The following is a 22,827-nucleotide window of genomic DNA, read 5'->3' on the forward strand; positions in this document are numbered from 1 at the left end:
GGCTGGAGAAATACAGGGCCGAGCATGTGCATCCTACGGAAGAGTAGTCATCTGTTTCAGGACAAGTACATAGAATAAAAATCAGCTTAAGTTTTTCCATCTGCACCTGGCTTGTCCATTTAAATAAAGAACACCAAAGGAAACATTAAACTTGCATACACCCAAAACCTGGCTCAAAACCATGCTTGATATTCTGGCAGTTCTTCTGGAATTGATTGTCAACTTTTTTAATAGGTTAGACACAAGTCCTGGAGGCAACAGGCCTGGTTCGTAGGGTATGTCACCACGACAAAGTGGAAACATAACTGGAGCACATGCAAGCATAACTTCTTCGAGTTAGGAGGAAAAACAGTTGCAGTGAAGATGTGGTTGCATGGACTTTGTTAGTGACAGGGTATATACTTACGACCTCCAGCCAGCCTGCATATGCTAAAGACTGATCTGCCACGTCAACACCACTCTGGTTGCCTTGCTAGCTTGAGCAAGTTAGGATACGATCACACTTCTGGTTTGTGGCAGTTTATTCCTCACCTCTGTTTTACTGCAGTGTAACTGTGTGGCTTTTGGTTACATGCTTTAACCAAACAGATCTGAAAATATATAACCTCTGTTATATACCTTTCAGTTTGACCACTTCTAAAGAGATGATGGGAAGGTGGCTGTGGTTCTCATGAAACCTGTGTAATTACTTAACCTAATTTCCACTATGCAGGGGTCTGATAACCCCAGAAGGCTCTCCAAAGGTGTTTTCTTCTGTAAACCAGGAGGTAGCCTCAAAATATGCCTTACTCTGGTCAATTCTACACCAGGAGCAAGGAAATGCAAACTGCTGTCTATGTCTGCTGCCAAAGGGCTTTGATCATGATGCATTTGGTGTAAATGTAGAGCAAAGCTGTTGTTACCAAGGACTGTCCCACAGTGTGTGAGTCTTAGCACGTGCTGCAGTTTTAGTGGATCGATTGGTTCTCAAAACTTTCCAGTAAGCAGTGAGTGGAAAATACAAATGTGTACTTATATTTAACAATGGCAGGAAAGAGAATATTCTTCATGAGAAAAAGACAGTGGCTTTACTTCAAATGGAATTTAAAATCTCATTGTAGCTAATAGCTATATGTTTTATCTTGTGGCCCTTTGAATAGACATTTTTTATGAACCAGGAAAATGCCTCTGAGAAGATCATCTCTGGGATGTTGCTGTTTTCTCTGCTGTGACACAAGGCAGGAGCACACAAGTCAGCGTTTTTCTTCTTAAGAAACTTACGTTAATTTATTTTGACAACATTTTCAACCCATATAGTAGTTTAGGACTATCTGTTTGTGCTACCTTCTTATTTTAGAGAAGCGATGCTTTGCGTGAGACTGTTAATTTGGCAAAGGGCATGGGTTCACATTTGGTTTTCATAGACTGATAGATTTAAAGGCCAGAAGAGACCATTATGATCATCTAGTCTGACCTCCCATTTCAATCAGGGCACAAGCCTCACGCAATTGTTACTGCAACGAAATCATGACTTCAGTGTGAGCTAGACAGCAGCTTAAAGAAGGCATCCAGTCCTGAGTTGCTTTCCTCTAATTTTTAGCATTAATTTTTCCAACTTCAGACTCCAGTCCCTGGATCATATCATTTTATAGGCATGCAGAGTCAAAATGAAACATCACCCTCAACTGTCCTTTTCAATTACATGCCTGTGATTCCATCTACTTGGATTTATCCCAAGATTATAGGAATATTTATGTTGAATAGTTGTCAGACCATGCTAAATGGACAGTAAGCATTCTTTTCACTTTATACTGGATCTTGTAAAAACAATTGCAAAGCACGCATGGAATGTCAAGATCTTGGGCTAGGTCTGCACTGGTAAGTCAGGAAGCATTCAGCCTGGCTTTTGTGAGCAGTTTGCTTCCACTGAGTTAACATGCAGGAAGTCTGTTCACAGAACAAATGCACAGCAGCTATTGTCCTTTTAAAAACCACGCCCTGCATTTCTAAGATCAGTTTTTAATAGACAAGTGATGATGAAAATTGGCAAGTGACCAAAAAAGATAAGGAAAGGCAGATGGAAGTGTTTAAGAAATTATCATTTATCTAGAAAATTTCTAAAAATCCAGTTGCAATTTGGTTCACCTAAGAGAACAGCAGTAGAAGATTAGGTGGGAGGAAGGAAGATACTTTGAATAAGCTTATTCTGCCACTCATTTTCACATGTACTCGTCATAGTGCAGGAGCACACTTTCTCCAGACTTAAAACCTGGCTACAATTCACTACCCCAGGAATTGTGCTCTACAGCACTGGATCAATTTTTCAAAATGGCCAGAGCTCCACATTTGGCATTGAAGTTTTACACAACCTGCGAAGCGTCAGGTGTGGATGTGAAATGAATCTGTGACACTTTGGAAAGTCTGAGCAAGTTAAAGTACTTCTGAAATAATAGAGACTTTCAGAACCTTTCCAGCTCCACCTGTACAGAGTAAAGAAAGAGGGCAGGGCTTGAACTCTGCTTCTGGTACATACCATCATATGGTAACCAAAGTGGTGCCACTTCGTGTATGGTCTGTATGGGAATGGAATAGGGGAAAGGACTAGAGGAAGATAACTGCCAAGAGAAAATCTGGGTAAACTTGCTGCAAGAATTGTGATCGAGTTTTATGACCTTTAAAACTTTCAAGTCAGGCCAGTTTGAAGAGCTGCCATTCAGTACTTGCCCTAGTGAAACTGGAAAGATTGACATGAATTTCAGAAAGCAGCTGCCAGGTTTTTGCTATTTAGCAAAGCATTAATATGAACTGATGTTCTTCAACACAAGTTTATCAAAATTCTGATACTTCTTGACTTAAAAAGACCCCAACCTCTTGCATACCAGACTGCAAGGAAACAAAATTCCAGGCTTTCCAGTTTGAAAATGACACAGTTTGAGGAGCTACAGCACAGGAGTGCCTTAACTCTAATTTTTGTAAGGCAACTCATTTCTTTAGTGGTTATCCTCTGTTTTCACAATTGGGAAATGCAGAGGACATCAAGAGACCTGTGAAACCATAACAATATATATGGGTTTATGTTTATATTCACTGGATAGAGAACATATTCTAAAATTTTGTTCTTTATTCAGGATTTGAAATATCCTGGATATAATAATCTATATATAATGTATGGGTAAATAAATTTCTGTTTCAGAGAAAATACTTGCTCTTCATGTATTAATGGCCTTAGTTGAAGACACTTGCAGGTTATTTAAAATCACTGCAGTATTCCATAACAGCTTTAAGAACATTTTGTCTTCATAGTATGTGCCGATCCCGACTGTTAGCATTTATCGTGTCCAATAGTACATTTGAAATTAGGCAATCTCAATCAAGACATATATTTTTCATTTCAAATATTTTGGTATAAAATATTAGAACATGTACAAAATGAATATATGGGCAATATAAATATCATTTCGACAGTATTTGCACATTTTGACCCCCTTAACAAAACCATTTTTTAAAGACAAACATCTGATACTGTAACTATATATGGTATTTTGACTTTGCATGTGAGTCTCAGCTCTACAAACGGACGTCTAACAGCACAGCAAACATGCCTTTGCAATTAAATGATCATTCACAGTACAGCTTATGGAAATGTGAGATACAGCTCAAACTGTTCAGTAAAGAATGCCCGTTCTTGTTACTCTTTGTTTTAATGGGCTATAAAATAAATGCAGTGTAGAAGGTATTTTTACAGCCATAGTTTCTGATACACAATATGCGTGGTTGTGCTGGGAAGAAAATGCCAAAATTATGTACTTCAAACACCCGCTTCTCGGAAGGGTTATACATGTAAAGCTATCAAAATCCTGTGCTATCTTTAATGGAACAAGACTGACTGCTCCTCTGGTGTTTACAGCATCAACCCTGGTAAATGCCAAAGTATGTATGGTTCAACAGTGAAATACTGCCAGCTTCATTCATTTGTAGAAGGAGTGAGAATACTGCATGGCTGCAGAAAGGGAGGGCAAGGAACAAAGTGTTTGAAAACAGCATGAAATAGGCAGGGAGTAACAGCACCAGAAAGCGCAGACACGCACACACATTAAATGCGTGCACAGAGGTGGTAAGGATGCAGGGGGAAAAAAAGGATGAGAAAAGTCAGGTGAGTTAATGGTAGCTGAAGGGACTTAAGCGATGTAATAGATACATTGGGGGGAAAAGTAGTAGCGTGAGGAAGCCTATTAATAAAAGATGAGGAGGGATGAAATTAATGAGAGCTCTGCAGAGATGCTACAGCCCTTGTGAGGAGAGAAGCACAGCGCGCAGTTCTGGTATTCTTGTTCAGTACCTCCTAGATACTGGGGACTGCTTAGAGGATGAAGTACAATTAAAAGGCAGGGAGAAGTACAATTAAAAGACAGGGACTGTCAGCCTGTCAGCCTGTCAGCTAAGCAAGGGACTAGTCTCACACGCTTAAGGTGGGTGAATAACTATGAGGAACAGCTTGTCATGCCAGCAGTCCCCGGAATTCGCAAAATGAAATATAGGCCTCTGAAGTTACTGAAATAAATGAGTGTTTACGGTCAGGACTCTCTTTAATGGCTTGCTTCTTTTTTTTCTTCTTCTTTTTTATGTGCTTTACAGCGCTTTTTTATCTCTCTGGAAACTTTGCATTTCATGCAAAATCCAGGACTTTTTCATGCCCATGTGCTTCCAGAACATGGAATTTCCTGTAAAACAGCAGCTGTCACAGGATGTTTAGTAAAAAGCAAGGAGCTGGTAGTTGCAGGTTTCACGGTGCACCGCAGGATTCTGGTCCTAAGGCAGCCAGACAAGGGGATGGGTCACAGCCATCACAGACCTCCTCCTCCTCATGCGCTTGGATTTCCTTGCTGTGGATATAGAGGGGAGAAGGGATGCTGAAACATCTGTTTCTAGACCTCATTAGCATTTTGTAGAATTTAAACCTCAATCTCACATGCAATTGTACAGCGGCCAGGATGTGGCCTCAGATCTGGAAGCTGGAAAACACCTCGAGCTCACGCAGTTCCAGATATTTATTGCAGCCCTAATCAGTTGACAAACACAGACACAAGCCACAAGTTCTCTCTTAAGAACGATTAGTGAAGGCACAGTCTGTGAGTAGGTATTTCATTCTTATGTGTAGAAAGGATGTTTTTCTTTAAAATTATTTATTAAAAAATATAACTCTACTGAACTAGGGGATTAAATCAATAAGATCAATCCCCCCAACACTGCAAGTGCCAAGAAGAAAATGCTGATCCATCTACTGGGTCCTTACAAGGACAGTCCCAAAGGGGCACATGCTTGGAGACCTCAGTTAGCAGTAGGCTTTTAAATTCAGATGTTAGATCGAGAGCAGGAAATAAGGAATCAAAAAGTGTTCTCAGCCAAAATAAACCACTTTTTCTGGTGAAATGTTTTTACCTTCCTGCTCTTCTCCTTACTCCTTTTTTTTTCCCCCTGACTCAAACTAATTGCTTAATCTAGTTTTCAGTAGGTCCTTAGAATCTCTATTTTCTAGAACTTGCTCTCATCTTGAACTTCTCTGCTCTCTTATCTGGCCATACTTGATGCATAAACGAAACATCTAATGGAGCATACCAAAATGAAAGTCTCATGTTCATACCTGTGTAATTACAAAATTCAGATCCTGAAAATATATCCCCTTTTCAACTGTTCACTTAAACATTAAATTCTACAAAATGCTAATGTGCTCTTTTCTTTCTTTTTGACAGCAAAACTTGGAGAGTAACCTCACCAACCTTATTAAGAGGAATACTGAACTGGAAACTCTTTTGGCAAAACTCATTCAGACCTGTCAACATGTAGAAGTGAGTACTGACTTGCATTTGAAATACTTGTAAACTTAATTACAATCACTTCTAGCATTCAGGAACAAAAATTTAAACAAAAAAAAACAAGCACAGAACTGAATTAAAATAGTGATAAACTGATTTGGAGCTTTTTCACTGATAAATGGTATTCTCAATACAGATGACCTCCTTTACATTCCTTCCTATCCCCTTTTAATTATGATATATTTGTATGGCCCCCACCACTGCTATACTTGAGCACATCACTCACTATCTACTATAACATGGTTTTGGGTTCTTTGTGAGGTAGAATAATATTTACAGGTAGAGAACTAAGGCAAAGAAATAGTAACACCCAGATCCACAATGATATTTAAGATTCTATCAGCCACTGATTATTTTTTTTTCATCAAAATTAAGTATCTAAATACATATGTGGACTCAAAAGTCATACATGAAATATATTTATCTTCAGAAGAAGAAAGATGCTTACAGGCCTTAGAGTTACATCAGTTATGTATTCCACTTTGAGTGTCACAGAAAATCTTTAGCAGGGAGGGACCTGAATCCATGTTTCCCCCAAATCTGGGGGATTTTTTAGATAGCTCTGTTGAGGCTGCTGCTCTACATGCAAATTAAAATAATCACAGACTAATTCAGCATGGGAGCTGACACAGGAGGAAATCAGAGTCCAAAATAGACTCTTTTTTAGCAAAATTTTTCTTTTTAATTTTTGCCATGCTGTAAGACCTTCTCAGTCTCTTATAGTACATTCAGGTCAACAAAGCCAAAGCCACTATGAACAAAAAGCTTCCGTGTCATACAAAACTTGCAAAAGATAACATGAATTTATGCTTTCTGCTAGTAAATATTATACAAGCATCCCCATGGCATCAAAACTTTATCACCAGTGCTTTCCTCATTGTCACTTTCAGCCGTGAGACTGAGGTGACACACCACACACTTTCACCCCTCCTCCAGGTAAATTGTGGCTGAGAAACACAGGAAGACTAGGAAAAGCCTGATATCGTGAGGCGCACGTGCTTGTTGACAGATATACTGGATTCATTGAGATACAGCAAGTTCATCATTGGCAGTGTTATCAGTTTTCATAAGTTCTAAGTTCAGTTTAAGATGTCATGGGAAGGTTAAGGCGATAGGAATCAGAGTAGCTGGCACAACATAAATACTGCTGATTTAGAGTGGAACAAACTTCAGACCTCAATCATAGTGAAAAGGTATTTTCAGTTGAACAGCTAATTACTAGTCAGATTAGCAGGGAAAACTTATTTTCCCTGTGAAAAATGGTTGGGTTGCCATTCGCATTACAGTGTTGTCTGTTGACAGGCTTCTGCATAGGACCATTTCACTTCTGACTGCATTATAGTTCCTGCAGCAGCCTCGTTTATTCAGAGAAGGGCGCACTGCCTGTTCCTAGGACAGGCAGCATAAATAATAATAGTGTTGCGTAGAAAAGGTATTTCACTTTGAGTATGGTTGTCTATATGTGTGAAAGGAAGACAGGTTTCTTCATCAGTGCTACCTAGGGAGTAGCCCTCGGGAATTTGAGTGAGGAAGGTAGCCTTAACCCAGGGATTCTGAAACATGGATATAATTTAAGAGACAGTTAGCTGTGACATACACTGCCATAACACAGCCACCTGCCAGCTCTGCAGAAAGGCACTCTCTTTTTAAAGAAGCCTCTTCTTTAACCTTGTAAAGTCCCATGGAAGTTCTCCGTAGGACTACTTCTTTTCTGTCTTTTCCAGACTAAAGTTGAGTCACCTAAGTAAGCCCAAGAGCAACTTTTCTTGTGAACAGATTCAAAGTCACATTTTGATAATTTGGCGTCTGCTTAAGTACCTTGTTGACTGTGGCAACAGCACAAGCTGCAGAATAAAAAAGGAAAAAAAAATCCACCCAAAAACCCCAAAGTAAATAAAAGAAAACCAAACAAAAAAGCAAAACAAAAAAAAAACCCCACCAAGATTGTTCTTCCAAAGGTATCATCTCATCCATTTTTCTATCTGCTCCACTTCTGTGGAGCCTCACTGACTTCATGGGGCTCAACAAACCATGAAAGTCTATCCACAGTATCAGACCTGAGGTGAACGGTTTGAGTTCTTTGTGTAGGCAGCAATAATGTCAGGCAGAACAACTGTAGTATCAGCTGGAACGACTGTAGTAGGTAATGAGAGACAGAGAGAAGGCATATTTTCTTCCTCTATATATAAAACTCAGAGCAAACCCCATGAAGCAGATGGGCCCAGGACAGCATAAGGCCTCTTCTTCATTAGTGGCCTATGTCCAAGATGGGCTAGATCTGGAAAATTTAAAATTGCTCCTCCATCTCCTGTGCAATTCTGCATTATATTACCAACTCTAAGGTTTAGTATTACAAAAAAATCCAACTTGTTCAACTGATAACAGATGCGCTACTGTCCCTGGAGTCCTGTTTCAGAAAATATCTCTGTAGACATAAAGCAATAGCAGCAAAGTTGTTAATGAATTCCTACCACGTTTTATTCATCAAATTAGTCTAATTAGCATTTTAATTAGCTAAATATTAAGAAATGAGCTTCAGTCAAAACCCTGGACCTGGGCCGTGCTGGAAATCAGGCAAGCAGGGATGTGGAAGCAAACTTTAAAGCTATCTCTGTTTCTCAGAGCTCTCTGAAAACTTCAGTTATGATGTGAATATCTCCAACCTTAGAGAAGCTGAAGCTTAGATAGATTTTTAAAAAGTCAGTATGCTGTCTTTCTTTGTGCTTTTTCATGACAGAAATTCATCCCAAACCATGAACCTGAATGAAGCAAACAATATATTGGTTGTAACATTAATGTTATAAATTTAAAATTACAAAATCTTAGGAAAAGAAAAGCTGCTTTCCAGTGACTGTATTAGTGTTGCCATATGAACTCACTCAAAGATTGAAACCAAACAGGTAATTAATTTTATAGGAAATGTTTTCTTTTTTCATTTTTTGATACAATATATTACAGATAGTGATGTAAAATATATTGTATACAGTTTGTAAACACGTGAAAATATAGGTAGTACACTTTAAAAACTGCTGTTACATACTTTGATTTTCCTCACCTAATTTTAAATCATTTTAATAATGTTATTTCACTGTCAATTTAGATTTTTGGGGGTTTAAGACCAGTTGAAAAAAAAAAAGAAAACAAGCTTTGGGTCTCACATATAATTTGAACTTTGAAAGACAAGGAAGGAAAGGAAATTATTGTTCCTTATGTTAAAGTTACCAAGTTTTATTAAAGGATATATAAACTTTAAAGTTATGCTAATTAACATTTATTTGCAGAAATAAACACTAACATTTTTTGTCATGTCATAAGCTAAAAAATTCAATATTACATAAAAAATGAAAAAGGAATGTCTTTTTTGGCTTTTGATATGGAGTAGAAGCTGATGTTTCTGAAAATGAACAACAAACAGGCTCTGTGTCTTTTGAATAAACGAATCCTCGCCAGCCAAACCAAATGTTGTTGCAGAGCCACTGTTTCTCATCAACCAAGCGAGCTGTTAATGGCTTCCCAGCAACCAGCTTCACTGCAGGTTAATTATCCACCCATACATCCTTCGCATCAGGCAATCGTAACTTCACTGATAGGAAAGGCCAAATCCCAGTTTCTCTGTGTTTTAAAACTAATGTTTATTCCCTTCTGAAAGAGACTTGTTTTCACTTTTCGTTCACTTGAGCAGGCAAGGACTGGTCGGGGATGTTTGCTATCTGGAAGCCGGACACCTTCCAGCCACACAGGAAGTGGGGGGAACTGGAGATGCCTTTCATCACAGCAATGGAGGCTTACATCTCACCTATTTTTAGATGGCGTTTATTAATCTATGACAAGATTTATCCTGATGAGGGACCTGATCTTGGGAGAATCGAGAAGTCCACTTCGAGTCTTGAAGTCCCATGGGTGGTTCTGGGCATATTGGCAGGAAAACTTTTTCTAATAAATGAAGCCAAACTTATATTCTTCACTGCTTTAAGTACAGCAAAGATACTGTTAAGCATTTTGTAATAATAATAGTAATAATTCTAATATCTAAATGTCTGATTTCATGCCTAATATAAAAGCAGTCTGTGATAATAGTTTATGGTTACGCTTAATTTTAAAAATCCCATTTTCTCAAAGGGAACCACACCCTGAAAAGTGAATCCTTGAGACTATAACACTCCTCTCTGTCCTAAATATTTCTGTTTTGTTAGGAGCACCCTCGCACACTGTTTTTCTCTCATCTTTCAGACACATCCCTAACATATTTTTTGTTTTACACTCATTTTTTATCTTTCCGCTCTCCCTCCCTCTGTAATCCCGTCTGTCATTTCTTGGTTTTGCAGAAAGCCCGAAGGCCGTTAATCAGGAAAGTTTTGTTTTCCTTCCTTGGAGATGATGGCAGGTCTACAACCTCATGCTTTTGGCAGGGCTGCTTTCTGCGGAGCACTCCCTTGCTCAGGGCAGCTCGCTGGGTTGGCCCCCATGATCCAGCTCTGCTCCTCGCTCTGTTTAGGGAAGGCAGCTGTGGCTGCCTCCCCAGGGACAGCAGGCTTGGCTGTGTCAAATGATAAACTGATTCATAGGATAAAATATAGTTTTCTCCACAAACAGGGAAAATGGAAAAGAAATGGTTACTAATCTGAAATATGTTTACTTGTAGTCCTAGTTCACAACATTCACTCATCTCATAGTATCTGTAGAAAACTTTTTTAAAAGCATTAAAAACCATCCTGGAGAATTTTATCTTTGAATTCTGTGGACATTCACCCAGAAAGCCCTCTAGCATGTGGCTAAATCAGTGTGTAGTTCTTAAAAGTCCATAAAAACATCCGTATGTGTCAGGAAAGCAGCTACTTAGTTCTGGAGCTATGGTAAGGGGAAGATGTTGGAGGGAAGAGGAAGTAATGTAATTATTTATGCTTTGGCATAAATTAACAGTCTAGGTACAAATTGTCTACATCAGCTGAGGGAGAAGAGGCTCTAGCTGGATCTAGTCCCACTGGGTGAAAAAAGGCTGCAATAATTTGCTCGTAACAAATGTGCTGCGCAAATTGCTCGTGTGTATATCTGAACATTTCTGTAGGAGCCTTGGACAAATCTTCAAAAAAAACTATTGTAAAATTGAGGTTGACAGGCCTAGGATATGGCAATATAGGTTAATCCCTGGGTGATAGCATCCCCATGGCCATACCAACCCACTGCCAGGTCTCTCTGCCTCCCACCTTGTGCCAAAGGGACACCAGCACGGTGCCCTGGGGTGGCCTTTGGAACACCTCCCCTACCTGCCCCCCTGCATTCTGCAGCACTGCCAGCCTCCCCTGCACGCCCACTACACGCAAGGGAATGGGGGCCGCATCCTGCTCTGCTGACCTGTGGCTTTGCCAGCTGTATGCAACTCCGGATTTAGCCACTTCTCAGTTGAATCAGGGAAGGATTTAATGCTGTAAGTGCTTAGGTTCTCCCCTTGGTTTTAGTGTCACAGGTTTCTCTGGCTGACAAAGTGCTATGTCACAGCAAATTTGCTTCTTTGTCATAGTTTCCAAGGCACATTGCTTCTATGAATGTGTGAGGCTTCTGGAGACCTCTTTTAGATCGTGACATTAATTGGCATAAGGCACAAATTTGAGCATGAGCCTTTTTTGCCAATTACTTTTTTCCTAAGCAATTTGAGTTTTGTTTCTGGACTTTTTTCTCATCTCTTCTAGGAAATATATGATTAAATGTCTGTTACATAGTCAATACCATGAAGCTTCTCTCATCTGTTCAGCAGAAACATAATCTGAACTCAGCTGGAGGAAAAATTGGAGCAATTATCTGAGGGGGAGGGGAAAGGAAATAGGTTTTGCTTGTAGACAGCTTTATAACATCTGTATCTCCATCTTTCTGTTTGTTTTGTTTTGTTTACAATTCACCAAATGTCATAGGAAGCAAATTCTGGACACCACTGCAAAATCGTTTTTGGTTGTATAAAGAAGGGAAGGCATTTTCCTCTAGCTATGTAACCCTCAAACTGCTGCATCCTTTGCTTTCTGTTTGTAATGGAAATGCTCAGTTTCTAGCTCACTTCTAAAGATCTGCTGCAGGCTAAATCTCAGCATAAAGTTCCCAGTCAAAAACTGGTTTTGTGTGGGTCAAACAGTGGTTTTTTTATAGCCATGTTATATAATCACCTGAAAAAAAAATAGTATATTGAAAGACCCTTTATTTCACTGGCACGGATACTGAACACTCACGCATATCAGACACATTTTAAATCAATGTAACAACAGTAGTGCAAAAGTGATGAAGAGAAGATGGTAGCACCTGGAAAATCCTGCTGTTGCCTTTTTTTGTGTGTGGTGGATCAAAAAGGAGCGAGCCAAGTGGGAAAATTGTAAATAATGAAAGTTTGAGTTTCTGGTAAGACTTCAGCTACAAGGTAGCTTCTTCAAATTTTGCAACAAAATGCCTCCATCAGTTTTGGTATAAGAGACATATAGCATTTCTGTTACTTGAAGGGCAGCAAAATCAAAACTTGTCTGTCAGTGTAATTCTCTGAGGACACTCAAACAATGTAGAGGCTTTGTCTGGTGTCTGAACCATAGCAAATGGCCTTCCTAGTCATACAAAGGTGACCACTAGTGGTTTGGAATAAAGAACTTACTTTGCTGGGGGTTTTTTTAGATAGTAAGAAAGGGGCAATGGGTTAAGTAAGTGTTTACCATCACTGTGAAATACGTGGAGCAGATGATAACTTTGAAAATAGCTCCACTGAAAGCTGCTTTTTCCTCAGCCCCAGTATCTTCCATTTTTGTGAAGATGTTAGTTCAGCAACTAAATTTATTTGCTATATTTAAGTGCTAGAAGTAACTGTCATTTTTTGATTTGTGAAATAGACAGGAAAATGTGACTTGAAAGGAATCAGGAGTTCTTACTTTCAGTAAGAGGCTAATTAACAAACTTCATGATGTGCATAAAACCCTAAGGAGGAGTTTACAGCATTTGTTTCCTAAGACAGTTTCTGATGAGCGAGGGTACAGGAGACACTTGCTTTATTAACATTATTTAGATGAAATACATGGCATGATCTACTTTTGATTTCTAATTACTTTAGTTCTACTTTTAATTCCACTCTCATAAAAGTTTATTTCATTCAATGAAAGCCTTGGGTAATCTTTAGTCAGAGTCTTAATTTTATATAGCATTAGAGAACAGAGAAACTTCAGAAATAAAAACTGACAAAACATGCTGCATGACATGGCAATGTGGAGTATTCATTCAAGGATGTCGTAAACTGCATGCCCAGTAAGCCCTAGCCTAGTAGTCAAATATTATTTGCCTAAAGAATTATTTAATTGCTTTTACAAATTACTAATTAAATGTGTAATTGGTCCTATATATATATATCTAGAACTGCAGCGCTTATGCATACATTTTACGTACAGATTAGGCACATGCTGGAATATGTTATTGCATCTACAACTTTTGTAACTTCTGGAAACTGGAGTCATAATTATAATAACAGGTCACACAGATTGTATATAAACTAACAGCAGTGCTTGCCATTGCCTGTTAAGGTGCCCAAATCCCATTCACTCCATCTCTCCCTCTGTCTCACATCCATACATGTATATGTGTTCACATTGTGTATGTGTTCACATTCTTGTTAGGCTGATATTTCTGCAAAACTTTGTCCTTAGACTAGAAAATGGGGTTTAGTTCACTGTTAGTCATGGGTTAACTAATGCAGCAGGTAATACTTTGTGCCTGCCATCAGAGAATGTAACTTGTCAGTCAAAATCTTGTTACTTTTTGGAACCTTCTGTCTTTGAGACATTTACAAATGTCTTCTGAGTTCCTCCTTTTTCTGCCTAACATAAATAGTTGCAGAGCAATTAGAGCAGCAAGGAGACTAAAGGCATTGGTCCTCTAGTGAGTATGTTAAATACTAGGCTAAAGACTCTGGACCCTTGATGAGAGTTTTAAGTACCGAACTGTTGGTTACAAGGGCACTGGCTTCATCTTCATCAAAGGACAGGCAGTCTTTTGAATTCTAGTGATTACTTAATTGTTTTTGTTTTTCTACCCTAAATGAAACACACCAAATGGAATATTTTGCTCAACATGAAACAAAGGCTTAATGTCAGCAGGAAAAACAAAATAAAAACAATAAATAAGTAAATATAGTTCAATTCAAAATATATTTTCCTTATTTAGGTTCAAAGAAAGGACTAACATAAAGGACAAAAATAATGACTGAAAATAAATTATTAATATGGCCCTTTTACTGCATTTTGAAAAAAACACATCCCTCTTAGGGGTTAGTTTCACAGTTCAATCTGATCTTAAGCCTCATTGCTGCCAAAAGTCTTCCCACCTCTGCTTCAGCCCTCCCCACTGTGTTTCTCTACCTGGTTCCCATGAGTGTGTGCAACAGCTGGGTCAGCCCAGTGAGCTCAGCCCAGCCATTTCCCCAGGTGGCCACACTGGCTTTTGCAGAGGGAAGGAAAATGGGGAATACCTTTTTTCTTTTTGGCAGTATGATCCCAGAGCAGTTTAACCCAGTTGTGAAACTGTGGTTTGTCTCTCAATAAATGTCTTTTTCTCCAGTGTGCTTTCCTGTCCTGAGAAATGTCAGCTATTGTTCCAACATGATGCTGCATTTGTGTTTTATAAAACCAATACTTGGTTCATTGAAGCAAGCCTAGTCCATGGACTTTACAGCTGTCAGCATAAGTGCCTCTGGAGTAGCTCTTTATGAGAACTTTCCAGATCATCTGAGTTTAAGACTTTTTTTTATGTTTTTAATGGAAATCTTATCAAAAGAATTTGTTTGTTTTCTGTGAAACGTCTTGTTTGTTTGGTTTTGTTTTGTTTTGAGATTAGATTGTAAATGTCACTGGAGGACTGCTAGGTATCTTGCTGGTTAGTTTCTCAACAATGTGCTTCAAAGCACAGTGGGACAAAAAACTTTAAAACAACATTTTAATAAGTAACATGAGTATTTCAAACTTCTAAAAATGTTTACTTTCAGTCAAGATTGGGGCAGATAGATAGTCTTATCAGCCTGACCCAAAGTGGTTTAGCTATCCTGGCCCAATCGATTCTTCATTCACAAAATTCTTAGGTAGCCAGAGTAAGATGCTATATTTTTGCATTGACCTTTGTTTAACCTGCTCTGAGATTGCCTCCAAACACAGGTCTCCTGGTTAGAGATAGATGTGGAATGCAAACAAAAACAAAGCCTCTGGCACACTTGAAATGGGAGATGACCATTCCTTTTTCTCTTGTGCCATTCAGAATAAAGAGTTGTAGATGTTCCACTCAGATGGCAAACTGATTAATATCACATATTTCAAGGGCATAGTTTGTCATAACAGATAAAATCAGTTTTACGCTTAGACTAGATAAAGTCTGAAAAGTTTTATTCCAAGAGTTGCTTTTGCTCTACCGAAGACTAAATTGAATAACCTATAATATCAGACAGGGATATGAAATGAAAGAATTTTGAATCCATGACACTCATTCAGTCTAGCCATCCATAAAAAGAAAGGGAAGAAATGTTTTAATAAATGCTCATTAATAATTATCCTTTGTATTTCCATTAAATACATAAATGAAACATGGATGATGTTAAAATATGACTTAAAAGTATTGTGACTCTATGAAGAAAAGTTATTCACTGTACAACGTGGAATGGTTAAAAAACAGATAGACCTCTCTCTTTAGATGAGCATAATCCTTTGATTCATCTAGAGACTCTAATCCCAGAAAGTGTATTCCACATCTACATGACAATGAAGAAAGTTTTCCTAGAATAAACAGGTACTGGCCATTATATGTCATCATTTTAGATTTTTTTTCTCATTTTCTGGGTTTGGCATATCAGGCTCAAAAATCTAGAGTGAAATATGTGGCAATGATGCTGCAGTTGTTAAGTGGAATCATTGCAATTTACTTTTCTGAAGTCTTTGTTTATATGTGAGTATATAGTAGTTCTATAATCATCAACTCAAACCCATAAAGAAAAGCTGATACCTCCTCTTTACCTGTATGTCCACAACTGCACGCTAATTATTTTTGGAGGCATTGAGACCATTTTTAAATAGTTAAGCTGAAACTCAAATGCATTCCTCACCTTCCAAAGAACAGTCTTTCTACAATCTACTTTCTTCCATTTTGCAGAACTAGTGGAGGACTAGAGAATAAAAATTAGTCTGGTTTTGGTAAATTCGTCCCAGACAGTATAGTCTTAAAAAAGCAGGCCACCTCTGACTTAGGGTGTCTTATTTTGCCTTGTCATTTAGAGATATTTGCCAAAAAGTCACATGTGCATTTCCACTCACAAACAAAATTGCCTCACCCATAAGGACTCCCAGAGGGAGAGTTTTGCTGCTGCAAGGAAAATTCTTCTGAGACAATTAAAAAATCCTTTGATTCCAATATGTTAGTTAGGGAAGTTTTTGTGGTTATAAATCTAGACCTCTGACACTCTGTTTGCCTTTGAATTAACCAGAGAAGCTTCTCTGTAACCTTGAACCTCTAGCCATGCTGTAGTTCTGTGATTTCCCAAACATCTGCTGGGGACTTTGAAACCACCACATTCATTTTCTTATGACCTAAGCTGCAATTTAACTCAGGTCTCTGAAGATGAAAGCCAAGGAAGCCTCTGCAGAGAGCAGAACACTTTCCAAAGCACTTCTCAGCTTGTAGAGATGGGAACAGCTGGCCTGCTCTCCCCTTCGGGTTGGGAGGGCTTGTTGTTTCCAGCTCCCTGTCAGACAGTTGAGGAACCCCCATTTTTCTTTTTTTTCTACACCCACTCCTTGAGGCAAAGGCCATCAGTCCCTACCTATCTGTCTGGAAAACCTGGAAAGAACCCTGAATTTTTTTGGGGGGGGTAAACTGTCTGAGGTCTTCGGATATTACAGAAATAGGGAATAAATTCCCCACAAAAGCAGCAGGACTAGAATCAGTCCTTGCTTGCTTGTTTGTAGTCAGAAAATGACATAATTTCTGCTAAATTGTAACAAGGACTCCTAGTCAATTTTAGAAGCAGTTTTGTGGCATGGAAGGGAAGTTTATAAAAATGATACTAACAAAACACAAAGTTTAGGTTCAAAGTAGTTCTGGACATGGATTTTTAAGGAATTGTTGATACCAAAACTAAGTGTATTGATGTCAGTGAGCTTTTCTACAGAAATGTGTCCCCAAGTCCAGCATAAACTCTCAGACAATAGATATCTCAGATTAAGGAGTCAACATTCATCTGGATGGAGGAAGCACAGATTTAAGTTTGCTTTCTGCATGATTCAGAGCCTCCACAACCAAAGTGAGTGACAGAGTCTCCAGACTTTTCTAATGCAGCTCTCAGTCTCTTTAATGAACTCCTTGGAAAGAGGTCTTGTTTTAATGTGGAAAAATGTAGAACGTAAAACCTCAAATATTTTCACCAGACAGAACTCGGCATTCCTTGGCCAGCCCAGATGGAAGTTATTGTCAAGGTTGCTGTTCATCAAAGGACTCAAGCAAAAGGCAGAGCCTTATTCTGCTGTTTCTGTAGCACCTGTACAGCAGGAGCCCTGCTCTGTGCCTGTGGCTCTTTGGTCTGACATATGACTCCTCAGAAACATACAAGTAAATAATATTCAATGTTAATCTCGCAATGGTCCCTTTAGGGCCACAGCTAATACGGTGCACCTTAAAGTTAGGCATGTGCTCAATTATAAAGTTATTACTGAATCAGAGGCCTTGTAGGCTGAAAATTTGATTAAGGAGTATTTCAACTTGAGAAAAGCCCCTAGATTAAATGTGGGTTTTTTTCATACAAAGCTCAGACATATCAAATAATTTTGGAATATTCTTTCACTTTAATAAGCTTGTCGCAGCTATAAAGTTGGAAATGTCTTCAAATGAAGTTTATAAAAGTGTATACTTTTCAGATTTCAAAGAAAAAGAGAAGTCTGCAGTCAGTGTGTAAGTAATCCGAAGTTTTTTTCCAAGCAATTTGTTTTTCTTAGTCTAGACTTTTTTAAGTTAAGATTTAATTAATACATTATTATTATTCAAACCAACCAGAGCATTAAATGAAACAATGTTGACTTAGCATTCGGTAACTCTACGTTTCAAGACAGTTACCCCAAAGATTAATTAGATCTGCTCAACAAAATGAATTCGTGATGAGAGTGGTGACAGAAGTAACACTTTGAGTGGAACCTACTCAAAAATCCTGTGAAGTGTTACTGTAATAAAGTGCCAAAGCTGGCTCTGGCACGAGCAGGCCTCAGTATCAACACAGAAGGAGTTGCACCCGTGTGCAGTGAATGTGTTCGTTGCCCCTGACTGAGCCCATTTGGGATTCCTGCTCTTGGTGGAATTTCAATCCACTAGTGAAACTGGAGTCGGGGCAGGGGGAACTTGTGCACTGGACGGCTCATTGAAACAGCTCTGCAGAGGTTCATGCCCAAGTACGGTGCATGACGGGAGGGTGTGATGCAGCTGGGGTGGTGGGATGACGAGAAGTGGGGGAATAGGACGGGCAGTGTTCATTGACTAGTTCTTCCAGGCTCCCTGTGCGGTCAGTGGAGAGACCCTGACAACTGCCAGAGGCTTTGGGTGAGCTGCTCTGTTGTCTGTCTCTCCTTCCGGACCACAATGGGAAGCCAGGCAGAGCAAACAGCTAACGTAAGGAGATAAATAGGCACCTAAAACTGCACAGTGGAAGTACTTTCTACATCTTCACCTACTGCATGCAGATCTCCCCAGCGCTTTCAATACCATCCGACCCCTTTCAGAAACAAATATATTTTCTCCTTATAATCCTGATACCTTAATTAATAATTAAGCCTGTAAAATATGCAATCAAACTTTAATTTTATGATGGTTTGGGAAGGATAATCCAAAACCTTAATGAAAACAGGCCTTTGTAAACAACACACCTCTTTGCCTGGAAGACACAATGTATTTCACATAAGAAGGTTATTAGTAAAATTGGCGCTCATCCAAATTTAGATATATAAGCATTTGCTTAATCATAATGAGCTCCATAATGTGCTTACAGGTAAATGCGTGTTTAAACACATTGTTGGAAGAAAAAAAAAAAGAAGGGTGAGGCAGATCAAGGGGCTCATCAGACTGAAAAATAACCAAGGGGAGAAATACAGTTACTTGTCACCAGAACTGTTCCCTGTTGTTGTTCACTGCTAGCTCTTACTAGTCCAGTGGAGAAGGTGACGTGGCTCTAGGAGCAATTGGCCAGGCCTGAAGGCTTGCTCTACCCTCTTAGCAACAGTGTGTATAGAAACACAGCTCTGAAATCACTCCTTTAAATTTTTCTTTATTCTAGATACAATTAGAACTTTTTGCCTTTTCCTCCGACTCTTTATGCATACATGTAAGCTCTATATACTACTGCTGGTGGGGAAGTACATTTTCCTTGTCGTACAGAATGTTGACTTTTCACTGAAAAAATTCAGTCTCCCTCAGAAACAAAACATTTTCAGCTGAGAACCAAAACTTTTTTGTTTTAAGTTTTCTATTTTTTTGACAGAAGTCAACATTTTCCATAAAAAACTAATATCCTTTGTGATTTTTTTTTTCATTAAAAATAGTTTCACTGGCTCATATATTTATACTGTAGAAAACTACATGAGCATAGCGATTATTTTCTATCATCTGATTCATTGTTGAGGCAAAGTGGTAATAACAAAGACAGTCAATACACATGACTTCATAACGTTGCTTGGATCCTTAGTGATTTGAATCTTTCAGGAACCACTATATGGATACTGAAAATAATAAACAATATTTTCAAGTGTTAAATTCAGCAAATCAAACGTTAGGAATCATTATGAAAGTATTTGAGATGAAGTAGAGAACATACCGCTGTATGACTTCATACTTTTTTTGTACCTTGAATACTTAGTACAGTTATGTTCCCCATATCAAAAAGTTGATGACAGACTTCGCAAAGTTCCAGAGAAGAAAAACAAAGATGATTGAAGGTATGGTATAGCTTTCATACACGGAAAAACTGAATCACACAAGACTCTTCAATGTAGAAAAGAAGCCCTGCTAGAGGACAAAACAGTGTTCTATAAAAGCACAGGCAACACAGAGATTGTGGATAGGTATCAGTAGTTCACTGTCCTTTCTAGTAAAAGAACTTGGGATCATTAAATGCGGCTGGAAGGAGACAGGTTCAAATCCCTCTAAAGGAGGCAGTTGTTTGCTTGACTGTGAGTTAAGCTGTCGTGCTCATTTTTGTAGGATGGTGGGGATATTTAAAGCTTGCAGGGGTTGAAGGAGAGACTAAATAAAACCACAAAAGATAACTCTTCTAAGGATTAGTGATGATGTAGAAATTTTGTCTGGTTCAAGAAGACTCTGAGCTGCAAATAGTTGGAGGATGAGAAAATATTCATGAGAATAATCGTATATGTTGGGACTTCTTCCTAAGGTGCTTTACTAGCAGACACTGGTGCTAGCAGAAGTAAGAGACAGGATACTGCACTAGAAGGGCTGTCTGATCCAGTACTTGTGCTCTTATGTGCATTAGTATTCACTGCAGTCCTATATATGGCTTGAATCTGTGATGTGTTAAGCACCTTCTGAAGATCCTTAACTTCTCACTGATGTCCACTATGACTGACATCACTCAGTACTCACAGGACCAGGTTTTTCTCACTTAAGTTAGAAATATCTGATGACTATCTATCTGCAAGTCCTACCTCCTACAAAGAAGCCATTCAGACTCATTTCAGTATTTCACAAAATCCAAGACAGGGAAAACAAAATAACACATAGATTATACACAGAAAGGAGCAAAAAATGCCCTAACCAACATTTTAGAAATTACTATTTTTAAATTAGAAAAAGGAAAAGGAAAATGTCAAAAAAGGTTTTCCTGATCATAATGGTTTTCTTTGTAGGTAAATGCATCCCGACAAGAAACCAAGCTGATGGAAGAATGTGACCAGCTCATTGAAGTAATCCAGCAAAGACGACAAATAATTGGAACCAAAATCAAGGAAGGAAAGGTAAAAGCTTTTTTTCTTTAGATCAGAAGTAGGTCAACACTGCTTCCTCATGCTTACAGCTTTTTGACCTCAGGTACTATTAATACAAATTTGTAAAAGTCCTTATGTGGTCCTGGGCTACTGCTATGTCGACATAAAGAGGAATGAAATATATCCTAATTAGTATGCTAGACCTCAACAGTTTATTTGGCATTTCTCTTACTTCATGTGATTATGATTTTTAAGGCTAAACACAGAAATGATGTCACCATCAGTAAATGATAATAAAATGATGACTAATTAATAATTCCTTCACTCTGTTTTATGCCTGACAGTGTTTCCCCCAAAGTTTTCACTTTCACAAAGTGTCACAACATTTGGTATCATGGCTGGCAATTATCTCCATGAATATTTTAGTCTAGATACTTTAAGTATTTATTAAAATACTATCACATAAAGAATTTGTTTCAATCGTTGTCATTATTGAGAATAGGAAGTCTAACTTATTTAGAAAAAAATTTCAAAAATATGCAGGAAGTTAAATGAAGTGTGCATTTCTAATTACTGAAGTACAATGACTATTAGCGACAAACATATTGAGCAGGAAAAATCTGTGATATTCAAGTTTCAACACATTTTGCCAGCTAGCTGTTAACTCAGAAACACATTACAGTTGAATTAATGTTCTTATTTTCTAGGTACATGGTGTTTACTCTTTAACTGCTAAACTAACTAAGTCAAATATAAACTCTTCTTGTGTGGGAAAAGCTCAGGAAAGGAATAAAGGCAAGAGCAGGTTAAATGTTTCATGCAGCTGTCAAGATATTCCAATTAACTTGAAATAAAAAGCCTGTGGGCAAGGGCTGACTTAAACATGTTTGAAACCACAGGTCCTGTGCATTGTGTGACAGAACCTGAATTTCCTCATGCTGTTAACAAAATATAATTCCCTTAAAAATGGAAAAGATGGCCTTCTGCATTATTGCTTCAACTCTGTTTCTCTATGCAGTGAGACCAGCTATGCTTCCAATGAAGTAGAAAACTTTTCATTCATTTGGATTTGTGCTATATACATGAGTTGCTTTTAAAAAATCTATTGCTTGCCAAGATGTATTCTAATGTCCATATAAAGCATGCAAGATTTAATAATACAATTTACTCCAAACTTATCTGAATATAGCTGATATCAGAATCTATCCCATTCTTTGTTCTATTTTGTTCAACCAGAAGTGGTATCAGTGAGGTCCAGTAAAAATCTGGAGTGCTTTGCCTCAACATTGTATATGTTGAAAGATTTCAGGGGTTCAAGAGACCCATGTGGAAAAGCCACAGGGAATTCTGCCCAAAGTACCTTCTTGTAAGAGGACCTGTGGCTAAGAGTCTTGTGTGGAAGGTAGGGCACGGCAAATTTGTCTATAGGACTATAGTTATGGCTACAGAGCTGGAAACACTCAGGTATAATGTTCTAGCTATGGCTGCAAGGCTGCAGATTCAGACATACAAGTCTGACAATGTGATGCATCTCCATCCTTAATCTCACCTATCACCCAAAACCTATAAAATCCCAAAGAGCATGTAAAGAGGGAAAAAACACTTAAAAGCAAATAGATTAGATAATTTCAGTGCAGATGTTGTTCCTGTCATTGGCGGGGTGGGTGGGGAGGCAGTGAGATGAGACTCTTCCTTTTAAAGTTTATCATCAGTTGTCTTCTTGAGAGAAGATATAAAAAAGAATCAAGCAAACAAAAAACCTGGTTCATATGTAGACCTCATGCCTTCTGATTGCTAAAAGCTCACAAGGTAAATTTATTTCTGTTAATTGTTTGTTTTTGTTAATAAGTAATAAAGAGATGAGCTACTTAATACTGCAATGTACCTTTCCCTGGTGTGGACCAAATTGTAATCTTTGCAAACGCAGTTAGAGAAAATATTATGGCAGTAGTTCCTCCTAGAAGCTGACCGGATCATTAGCGTTATCAAAATCTTTAGGCTTTCCC

The 22,827-nt window shown here is 38.4% G+C and overlaps 1 protein-coding gene across 3 annotated transcripts in view; it reads left to right on the plus strand.

Moving 5' to 3' along the window:
• Positions 1–22,827, plus strand: part of MID1 (midline 1) — a 176,690-nt gene that overhangs the window by 99,743 nt on the left and 54,120 nt on the right. For all 3 annotated transcript variants that reach the window (XR_011049888.1, XM_068421004.1, XM_068420993.1), the window contains exons 3-4: positions 5,730–5,825; positions 20,744–20,851. Coding sequence is in view for 2 of the 3 variants with exons in the window: in XM_068421004.1 (XP_068277105.1) it covers positions 5,730–5,825; positions 20,744–20,851 (204 nt within the window). In the remaining variant the exon portion in view is untranslated. The remainder of the gene's footprint in view (positions 1–5,729; positions 5,826–20,743; positions 20,852–22,827) is intronic.

The sequence above is a fragment of the Nyctibius grandis genome, chromosome 2, assembly GCF_013368605.1.
Source record: "Nyctibius grandis isolate bNycGra1 chromosome 2, bNycGra1.pri, whole genome shotgun sequence".
Taxonomy (NCBI): Eukaryota; Metazoa; Chordata; class Aves; order Nyctibiiformes; family Nyctibiidae; genus Nyctibius; species Nyctibius grandis.